This window comes from Notolabrus celidotus, chromosome 6 (assembly GCF_009762535.1).
Source record: "Notolabrus celidotus isolate fNotCel1 chromosome 6, fNotCel1.pri, whole genome shotgun sequence".
In the NCBI taxonomy this organism is placed as follows: Eukaryota; Metazoa; Chordata; class Actinopteri; order Labriformes; family Labridae; genus Notolabrus; species Notolabrus celidotus.
The window spans coordinates 36212528-36223239 of record NC_048277.1 but is presented as its reverse complement, the minus strand read 5'-3'; the positions used below and the strand labels follow the sequence as shown (position 1 = coordinate 36223239).

Below are 10712 nucleotides of genomic sequence, written 5' to 3'. Positions count from 1 at the left end.
TAAAGAGTTTCATCCGTTAATGCCTCTGCTGCTAACAATGCGGCTGTTAATGCTGACCTGGCAGGAGCACAAGTGGGGCAAACATGACGACACTGTTGGAGAGTTTCCTCTGCGATAAGATGACCCGATGAGCCGAGCCAGAATCACTCATTAAATTACAACACATCCATGAAGTCGTTGCATGAATGGTGAACGAATTTAACAGAATCCATGCAAGAAGGTTGATCCTGTCTATTTATAGTTTAAACACAAATATTATTATAAATAAAACTAACATTTAATGAGGCATTCATTCATATGTTTGTCCACTAGGGGGCAGTAGAAGTTATGATGTAATGAAGCCCAACGATGGTGGCCGTTTTATTGGAAATGCAGCCTCAACTAACGTCTGGCAAATCAAGAAACGAGCAACTAAGGTGAGTTCAGGCGGGTCTAAACAGCTGCAACGCATCCACCTGATGGTCAAATAAGCCACGCCCCTTTTTTATGTGTAATCATACACAACATTTAGCCTTCATGTAATCATTACGGTTTAAGTATAGAGATCAAATCCATCGTTGTACCTCACTGTGAATATTTTTACTTCTGCTGTAGAAACAGGCGTGTTGATTTGGGACCTGGAGGGGTTTCTTTGGCTTTTGGACTCAGCCTCTAGTGGACACTCGAGGAACTGCATGTCATTTTACAACATGTTATGAGCACAATGCTGTCCTATAATCACATATCATATAAAAAGGATGTTTTTCCTCATAGTGCCTTATTACCTCTCTGGAACGCTACGCTCCCAACATGCAGACCTAAAGTCTCTAAAAGTAATATGGGAGGTAGAGCCTTCAGTTATCAGGCCCCTCTCCTTTGGAATCATCTACCAGTCAGGGTGCGGGAGGCAGACACCCTCTCTATTTTTAAGAGTAGGCTTCAAACTTTCCTTTTTGATAAAGCTTATAGTTAGAGCTGGATCAGGCTTGGACCAGGTCTTAGTTATGCTGCTATAGGCTTAGACTGACACACTGGGATCCTGTCTTTCCCTCTCTCTCCTCTCTCTTCCTGTCTCTTACTTTAACTCTTCCTGTCCCATTAAAGTTACTAACCATAGACCTTTCTGGAGTCCCTGAGCTCCCTTGTCTCGTAGGTTCATCTGGATCTCTGCTGTAGATCCTTCTTTCTTTCTTTGTCTTTCTTTCTGTCCTTCTTACTTTACTTCTTTCTCTTTTTTCTTTCTTTCATTCCTTCCTTCCTTTCTTTTCTTTCTTCATCCTTTGTCTCCTTTTCTTATCCCGTCCTTTCCTTCTGTCATTCTTTCACCATTTATTCTCCTCTTTGTCTTTCTTCTGGTCTCCCTCTCTTCTCTCTTTTCTTAGACCTTTCTGGAGTCCCTGAGCTCCCTTGTCTCGTAGGTTCCTCTGGATCTCTGCTGCTGTGGACGTTCCAGACTCCAGCTGCTACAACTACTACTATCTGTCTCCCCACTATCATCTCTCTCTCTCTCTTCATCTCCCTCTATCCCTCTCTCCAACACGGGCTCAGCAGATGTGTGTCTAACATGAGTCTGGTCCTGCTGGAGGTTTCTGCCTGTTAAAGGAAGTTTGTCCTTGCCACTGTAACTTGCTAAATGCTGCAAAGTGCTCTGCTCATGGTGGATTATGATGAGATCAGACTGAGTCCTGTCTGGAAGATGGGACTGGATCTGATCCGGTCTTGATGTTTGGTCTTTGTTAATAATAGAACATGGAGGACGGTCTAGACCTGCTCTGTTTGGAAAGAGTCTGAGGAGAACGTTTGTTGGGATTGATTTCTTACATAATACTTTTAATTGGACATTTATGAGAACCTTACAATGAGAGGTAATGAGTTACAACCATCACAGTCCATCACACACATGAAGTGAAACTTCAACAGTTTACATTTGTCTCAAGTGTATTTCAGAAAACATTTCAAAGTGTTATGTCTTCTGCTTCTGAAGATACTTTAAATATCTTTTTGCATTTCATGTGATATAAACAGACATTTTAAAAACACCAAAAATCTGCTTATTTCTAAAGTAGCAGCCTTAAATCAGTGTTCCTGTCGGGTTAACACGAGTAGATTCTCTTTAAGGAAGAGAAGAAACAGAACTCCAAACTGTGCAGATCTTCAGAAATGAACCTCCAGCACCCTCACACGATCAACATGATCAAGTGAATCAAAGACTCTTTAAGCAACAGCCAAAAAGCTGAAATGCACTCCAACCATGTTTAACATGTTTCTAATCAATAAGTTAATGAGTGTTTATTTATTGTGAAAGTGAAACGCTGCAGATACGATCACGTTCCTCTCTTTAGTGCCCTTTAAATCCAAATTCATCGTACTGTCCATGTCATTTATTAACATTATTAAGAGCTGCTCGTCACAGGGCTCCGCTCTCCTCTCATTGGCCGTCAGCCGTGACGTCATCGGGCCAGTACTCGTCCTGCATGTAGTGGTTCGAGGCGGCGAAGCTCGGCGCTCGTGGAGCGTTGGCGTCGTCCCGCATTCTCTCCTGCAGCTCCCGCTCCCACTCTCCCTCCACCAGCTTGTAGAGGTCGAGGGCGGCTCGAGCGTCCTCCACCGAGCAGTGACCTCGCCTCCCCACCTGAGCAGAGGACAGAGACGAAGACGGGGTCAACGTGGTGAACAGACAGACTCAGCATGAGTATACATCTTCCTCAAACATCAGATCCTTTTCTCTCTCAGGCTCCTGATTCTTATTTTGCTAACTCGACAGCTGAACACATTCAGGTCAAACTGTTTGTTCGCCACCAGGGGGATCAGGAAATACGATTTGTGACGGTACTTGTGTTTGCATAGATAATAGTTGCACAGGAGATGAGAGTTGAGCTGCACACTAATTTTTTTCCTTTCACAAAAATAAGTAATTAAAAAAATAACTAAAATATGTCTTATGTTTATTACATTTAACTTAATCCAGCTAGTATTGTTCATAAACTCAATCTGTTTTACAAGCTCTGCTGTATGACACCAAGAAACTGGTGTGCTTCACTACAGCACGCTTAACGGCAAATTCCACCAGATCCGTCTCCGGTCAGTCTCCGATCCATCACGGCACCGGATCTGATCGGTTTCTAATCCAGTCAATCTGTTAACCCCCACTGGATCCGCCTGCGTCTCTGAGCCGGCAGGTCGGAACGCAACGGATCAGATATGCAAGACTTCTATTTTTGCCAGACGTAAATGATCGGATGAGATGATCGGCTCAAATGTCGATCACTGATCAATTAAAGAACTTCCAGATCGGCCCTGTTCCACTAGTTGAGATCAGGATCGGGACTAGGGATGGGAAATGATTTTCAAATTTTCGAAAATTCAAATATTTGTTCACTTAGTAAAAAATCGAAGAGTTACTTTGAATATTTTCTCATTTTAAAAGTTTGATTTTTCATCGTTTTCACCAGTGCCTGGTTGTAATACGGTGTTCCCACCAGACGGTGGCTACAGAGCGTCTTAAAGCTGTTTGCTGACCGCATCAAGTAAAGGCTGATTTATACTTCTGCGTTGAATCAATGGCGTAGCTCCCGTACCTACGCCGAGGCCTACACACGTAGCTGACGTGCACCTCCTCCAAAATGTAACTCCCCGTAGAGCCGACGCGGACCTCAAGCTCTGTGATTGGTCCGCTCGGCGGCTTTGTCTTTCCCGCATTTACAACACTTCCGGGATCCCGGACATCGGCCGCACATCGGCCGTGTATTTGATCTCCTCCTCTCTATTCTTCATGTAATCATGTCTGTATGATAAACAGCAACATGTATCAGCTGTAGATTAACATAACACGCTCTGAATCTCTGTGGAAAAGTAAACAGAGATCGTAGCAGGACCGGAAGCAGGCGGCCGGCTATCAGAGAGACCACACTGCCCTCTAGTGTTTCGGCGGAGAATTGCTGCGCGACACGGACACACCGACGCACAAGTATGTGGGGCTCATGTCCGCGTCAGCCCCTGCTGCGTAGGGGAGACGCAGAAGTATAAATCAGCCTTAACAGAAGAAGAATGCATTAGTGACAGTCGCAGCAGTTTCCTCCGTTCCTGAATCCTGCACTACTACAAATGTATTTCCAGAGACCGAGCATGGCTGTAAAATGTAAACACACACGTCACGCTGTGTCACAGAAACACTGACATAAAGATCGAGACAGACGCTTTCAGTGCCCGCTACTAGCAGCACCTCGTCCTGCTGCAGGTTAACAAGATTGCCACACAAACGGGCCGTTAATGGGACAGGTCAGGGGGGAGGGGATTATTTGAATAACCGTCGAATAGATGCCAATGATTATCGAAGAGTACTTTGGCTTGAAATGCCCATCCCTAATCGGGACAGCCCGAATGTTTAATAGTAACAAAGTCTCACCTGTATCTTCCTGTCCAGCAGTTTGCCTGCTAAGATTCGGAGGGAGGCGCAGCGTTCACGAGGGAAACCGGCCATCCTGCTGAGGAGACGCGTGGTGATGGTGTCTCTGACCATGTGGGCAGGATGGAGAAAGTCCAGAGCCTCGAAGTCGTGGTAGATGGAGTGGCCGACGACCACTTTGCCCTCGAGGATCCTGAGGATCTGCAGGAGAAGAGAACAGAAGAGGAGTTACTTAAACTGTGTAAGATAATCTACAACTTCAACTCAAGCACAGCAGAGAGTCCATTACACCCTGCTACCTGAGAGTCTGAATCAACGTAACAAAGAGAACACATGATGGTAGTTCAGTGTGCAGGTCTCACCTCGTCCCTGGCCTGAGTGAACGGCGTTGCTTTGAACAGGTGATGCCTCTGGATGCCGCTCCAGCGAGTCCTGTAGTCCGTGACGGGCCGACTCGGCAGGACGTACTTATCGTACAATACGTTCCCGTGATAGTCCAGGATGCTGCAGCGTGCCAGCTCACTGCAGCGCCCGCCGGGCCCCGTCCCCACCATCTCACAGTCCAACGCCACCACCGAGGTCGAGCACGAGCTCAGACACGGCGAGCTCCTCCCGCTGGCTGGAGGACTCGCCTCGGAGGAGAACCCGCTGTCCACCTCCCAGCTGTCTCTGAACGCTGCGACTAACCCGGTCCGATCAGAAGCTTTCGGCTCAGAGAGTCCAGAATCTGACGCAGCAGTCATGTGACTGTGCTCGCTTGGTTTAGTTCTTTTGACCACTTTATTTGTGTCCGCTGGTTCTGTGAGTTTGTCCGATGTTTTCCTCTTGATGTTGGCGCTGATGATCCTCTGCTGATGTTTCCTCGTGGCTCTGGCGCTCTCCAAAGCGTGCAGCATCATGGATCTCTTACACAGGTACCTGTAGTTGTTGAGAAGCCCCTTAGAGCTGCCTCTCGTCCTCTTCGACCGCTCCGCCATTGTCAGGAGGTTTGGGGGTCATTTCTGAGACAGTGACAAAAACAACAGCCTGATTATAAAACTGAAATAGAAGTAACTGCATTTTTCAACCAGAGGAACTTTATCCCGGAACTATGTGTGTTTCAACCGGTGGACCCAGGGTCTAAATTTAGTTCAGGGGTAGATAACCTCCCCCCTAAAAAGCCCCTGCTAGAGAGGTAGTACTTTTCAAAGGTCCCGGGACTTTCGGGAGGCGGGGCCTGCAATGCTGAAAGTGTCTGATTGGTAGATTAGCCGCAGTGTTTTTATTCCGCCAGCCGTCCACAATAACATCACACACATCTGTGATTCACTTGATTTCTCTTTCTTTCATTAGTTTTTATTTGTTCTATCTGTTTTGTATGTGTGTGTACTTTTCAAAAGAAGAAGCTGTGATTCTCTTGATTTAGCAGATTGTAACAGTAGTCTTCTCTCAGCCCACAGTGAATGTGTCTCTCCTCCCGGTGTTCCGGTTTTAAAAGTGACCCTGTAAACTGGAGACCTTCAGCTGAACGTGTCAGTGTTTGTGGAGTTTACACAGCTGTTGAAACACAGAGGGAGTTCCTGAGAATGCAAACTAGTTTAGTTTTTATTAAGATTACAAAATATCCTCATCAGATATTTAATGATGGTCTAAAGACGTTTATGAGGGATGCATCCGGCTGAGAGTCTCCAGTTAACAGGGTCGCTGTTTGAACCAAAACACCGGCCGATCTCTGCCACGGCTTTTTGAGTTAACAAGGATTTTAAAGCCGTGTTGAAATAGTTCTGGGGGCTAAAAGACCTCGGAACTCTTGGTCGAAATGCACCTTTTTATAGACTTGCTTTTCAGTGACATCGTCTTACTGCCTTTATTATCATTTTACTTTATATCCCATTTTATTTTCCTTTCCTATTAATTATTCATCTGGATTCATTTATTTTATTGCTTTAATCTCGTTTTATGTCTTCACCTTGTTATTGTCTTTCTGCTTCTTTGCTTTCATTTATTCTAATTGAATTCATTTGATCACTTTTTGTCTTTATTGATGATTTTATCTCTGTTTTGCTTTTATTTCACCTTATTGCTTCCCCCCCTCTGTTGGTGCTTTATTCCTTTTTACTGCTTGTATCTCCTTTGAATTCATTATTTCCTTTTATATTTTTAATCATCTTACTGTCATGGCCCCTCTGGTCTCTGTACATATTGTTGGGGTCTTGTATTGCCTGTGATATCAGGTACAATATAAAGTGCAGTCCCTTATTATTCAGCCTTTAAAACGTGCTTTAAGCTGAGGGACAGAAATACCCCTGACTTTAGGGGTCGGGTGATTGACAGCAACAACTACTACTCCAATTCTGTATCAATGAACTGAGAAACTAGACATTGTTTTATGAATGTAACAGTCTATCTAGTTATAATCACTGATATTACACACAGTAAAGTGAGAGTAATGGATGCTCTGTGTTGAGGAATGTGCCACATCACATGTTACATGTTCCACCTACCTGATTCTGTTCAAAATGACGACAAGTGTGTCCAAAATCTGATTTAATGTTTCTGAACTTTCCTCTTTGACAGATTAACTCGAGTTATATTAACTCTGGACTATAATGTTAAATTCGGCAGACAGTAAGTCTCCTATAACCTCACACAGGAGTCATTATGAGCTGCCACATGTTAGTTTATTCGAGCAGGCCGTGTTGAGAAGCAGAGTTAGCATGATGTTTTTATTGTTTAAACACATTTAATGAGTCATGTTTGGTCAGGTATATCAGAGCCGATTTAACCAGGAGGTCCTTAAAGTTTAGAAAAAAGCATAAACATATTTTTAAGAAGCTTTAACAAGTGACATTAATACATTTTAAATTGAATCATGAATAATTTGAATGCAGTTTGGCTCTCCGTGGTAGAAACATCGAGTTAACTCTATAATATAAAGACACACGCGTCAAACTCGACTCTAATCATCTTCCCCTGATCGATAGAAACTTAATGTGACAGATAATAAAGAAGTAAAGAGAAATAAAGACTTTAAATTAGAGGTATGTTACCTGTTTCGAGGCAGCACGTGTCAGTTCAGAACATGTCAGGGCAAAACTCTCTTCTTCTCTCCTCTGATTGGCTCGATTTCTTCTTCGTTTGTTGATTAACAGACTGGATAGCAGTTGGTGTTGTCGCCACCTGCTGGCTGGGAGTGATATTGCAGCCTGGAAATATATATTTACAAAATGTTTTTTTTAAACTAATAAATTATTTATTTTATTAATCTCGATAGTACAAATAAATCTAAAAATATTACAATTTTATTTTAATTAGATGTTTTATATTATCCTTGACACAAATATGTAGATCTTTTGGAAAGTCCTTAATTAAAAAAAAATAAATGATTGTGATATAGCTCAAATTTAACGGTCTAAAACTAGTTACACACCATTTTTAATTTGATATAACAATATTTATTCCGTCGTGTTTGTTTAACACATAGCCAAATAAGATTCAGTTAATTTTTTTTAACCTTAATTTGATTTTGTACATTCTCCCGGACACGAATGTGTACATTTTTTGGAAAGTCCTTTTTTTTTTTAAATTAATTGTTGTGATAAAGCTAAAAGGAAACTGTATATAAAATGAATTACACGCCATTTTTAAATTAATAACATTATTTATTCCGTCATCTTTGTTTAACACGTGGCCAAATAAGATTCAGTTTAAGATTTGTATCAACGTTAGTAATTGTAATATAAAAAGTAAGTAAAATATGATACATTGCTATCATTCTATTTATTTGTAACTATTTTTTATTACAAACTACCATTCAAAATTTTTGTTTCACAGTAATTTTGTTGCATTGCTGTTTACTATTATGTTTTTAAAATTGATTTATTCTGCTAAATTTCCTTTTCCTGCAAAAATAAAAACATTTTTAATTGTAATTGTGAACCACGTTTTTGTTGTAGTGGCTTTCATTGCTTCCTTATTGTGGATTTTTATGCCAAGGTTATCGTCTGTCCTGAAGCACAACAGAGACAGAATATTTGTTTCTGATTTTTCTTCATCTTTTTAAACATTTTAATAGTTTCAACATCGTGGACATTCACTCTGGACTGCTGCTCAAACAAAAACACAATACTTAAGACCTCTGGATCTGAAAACATGAATATTTGTTTTATTTTCTGACAAAATGATGAACAGATTATCTGACAAACAGAGACATTAAGACCATGAAGTCTCTGCAGAGACGCAAAGAATAAATCACCAGTGAGAGTTTGAAGAATTAGAAAACAAATCAGAGCGTGCCGCAGCGGAGCAATGAAGCATTCAGATTCATGAGATCAGTTAGTTTTTGGTTTTGTGGGCCTTTTTATTTCACAATCCTTCCAAATGTACAAAAACAAAGATGTTTTACAAAAAACAAAAAAAAGAAAAAGAAAGGAATTCACCGCTACCAGTATCCCGTGACGACGACAACAAAAACCAAAGCGACAGATGACCGGAGACTGGTGTCTAACCAAAGTGCATCAGCCTGAGGTGTGGTAGACAGACCCGGGGAAATCAAAATCTCAATTTGTCAAAAAGCTGTCCCCTCTTCCCTAAAAATTTGTTTTTGTTTTGAAACATCGGACAGGCCCTGGCCACCACTTTCCACCGTTTCCCCAGAGCAGTGGAGGACCTAAAGGGGGAGCCGGGTCTCTTTGATTCGGCTTCAGAGCATTCGGTAGTTCACTAAGAGAGTGGAATATAATTTAGTTCTTTCTTCGCATGATGTCCCCACTCCTCCTCCTCCTCCTCCTCCTACTCCTCCTGATGTGTTTGCGGGGGTGCTGAGTTCTTGTTTGGAGCTTTTATAGCTCTGACTTCTTCTTCTTCTTGGCCTCCTCCTGCACCACCAGAGGGTTTGTGGCCTCCCTCTTCAGGTAAGCGAGGAAGTCGCTCACCTCACGACCTCCCTGCAGCACGAACAGAGAGAGAGAGAGCGGTTAGAGCAGAGCTGGAACAAACACACCTTTGTTTTATCGCCACTGAAGCTGAAGCTCACCTCGTATTTCTTTGGGCTCATCTTACGTCCGGCTGGTGAAAAGTATATCGTGGGGAAACTGGAAGAAAACAAAAACTAGAGTTCAGATTCAGTTCTATTATTAACAAAGACCCAACATCAAGACCGGATCAAATCCAGTCCCATCTTACAGACAGGACTCAGTCTGATCTCATCTTAATCCACCATGAGTAGAGCACTTTGCAGCATTTAGCAAGTTACAGTGGCAAGGACAAACTTCCTTTAACAGGCAGAAACCTCCAGCAGGACCAGACTCATGTTAGACACACATCTGCTGAGACCGTGTTGGAGAGAGGGATAGAGGGAGGTAAAGAGAGAGAGAGATGATAGTGGGGAGACGGATAGTTGAAGTCTCAGCAGGAACGCTCAGTAAGAGGTCAGAGGCAGATAGCTCCCTCTGGTGTTTCTAAAGGGTACTGCAACACTCTTCTGCAACGCTTTTCTCCCTCGTTAGGTCAGAATCATGCATTTAAAGAAATAAGCGTTTCACTGTGAGGTTGATAAACCTTTCAGAGTGCAGGTTTGATTGAAAAGATTCCTCAATTTAAGACAACAAGTGACCGATTAAGGGGGAAAGTTTGAGTCCTGATGAATTGGTTGCAGGCAGCGTCTGCTCATACTTCACAACCATCAACGCCACCTCAGGCTGGCAGGGAAGCAATAACAGACGGTGCTAGAGTGAGCTACACATCTGCATAGAGACTGCACATTGCTGAACACAGTTTCCTCTCTGAGAGCCCCTAAAATGTTCTGTCATAGTTTTGTATAATATTGTTCTGTCTCTAGGTTTCTCTGTATGTCCTCTCTGTTTTTTCTTTTATTGTTTTATTTATTATCATGCCTCCTGTGTTGCTTGTAAATGAGAATTGGTTCTCAATTGACTTACCTGGTAAAATAAAGGTTAAATTGTATTTTTAAAACATTTTAAAAAGGTAAAATATTATTGATATTTTTTCCTTTCAATTCTTTCTGTTAAAGAGAAAAATATAAAGGAACCTTTGGGAATTAAAAGCATAAAGTCTGAATTTAATGAGCTATTTAATGTTTAAAATGTAACCTGAAGGGTTCATAACACCCCGTCCTGTGAGGATAGTTTTACATCATTTATCCATGATTTAAGAATTTTATCATGACCTAACAAAGTGTTTAAAAGGGTTTTTACATGAACACCAACACTCATATAACTGCATACACACATTCAGAATCCCCCTTCCCTTTTTCTTTCTCTCTCTCTTTTATTCTTTATCTTCTCTTTCTATTGTGTCTCTCTCTTTTCTCTTTACAGTCTATTCTTTC

At 42.0% G+C, this 10712-nt stretch overlaps 2 protein-coding genes across 2 annotated transcripts in view; both read right to left on the bottom strand.

The window, feature by feature from the left end:
- Positions 1-1788: 1788 nt before the first annotated feature.
- On the bottom strand, positions 1789-7545 carry isg20 (interferon stimulated exonuclease gene). Its single transcript, XM_034685929.1, has 4 exons — positions 7414-7545; positions 4747-5385; positions 4385-4585; positions 1789-2611 (listed from the first exon to the last, which is right to left on the bottom strand). The coding sequence occupies exons 2-4, from the start codon at positions 5359-5361 to the stop codon at positions 2408-2410; spliced, it is 1020 nt and encodes a 339-aa protein (XP_034541820.1). The 5' UTR covers positions 5362-5385; positions 7414-7545; the 3' UTR covers positions 1789-2407.
- A 957-nt stretch (positions 7546-8502) lies between these two features.
- The window catches only part of pdia3 (protein disulfide isomerase family A, member 3), a 14464-nt gene continuing 12254 nt past the window's right edge, over positions 8503-10712 (bottom strand). The window contains exons 12-13 of the mRNA XM_034685588.1: positions 9399-9456; positions 8503-9309 (exon numbers count right to left, since the gene is read on the bottom strand). Of these exons, the coding sequence (XP_034541479.1) occupies positions 9205-9309; positions 9399-9456 (163 nt within the window). The 3' untranslated portion in view covers positions 8503-9204. The remainder of the gene's footprint in view (positions 9310-9398; positions 9457-10712) is intronic.

Bases quoted from the DNA above. Each gene is read 5' to 3' on its own strand.
- isg20 (XM_034685929.1), bottom strand. From the start codon at position 5,361: ATGGCGGAGCGGTCGAAGAGGACGAGAGGCAGCTCTAAGGGGCTTCTC. The intron at 4,586-4,746 runs GTGAGACCTGCA...CTTCTCCTGCAG, and splicing joins TCACTCAGGCCAGGGACGAG to ATCCTCAGGATCCTCGAGGG. The intron at 2,612-4,384 runs GTGAGACTTTGT...TCCTCTGCTCAG, and splicing joins TGCTGGACAGGAAGATACAG to GTGGGGAGGCGAGGTCACTG.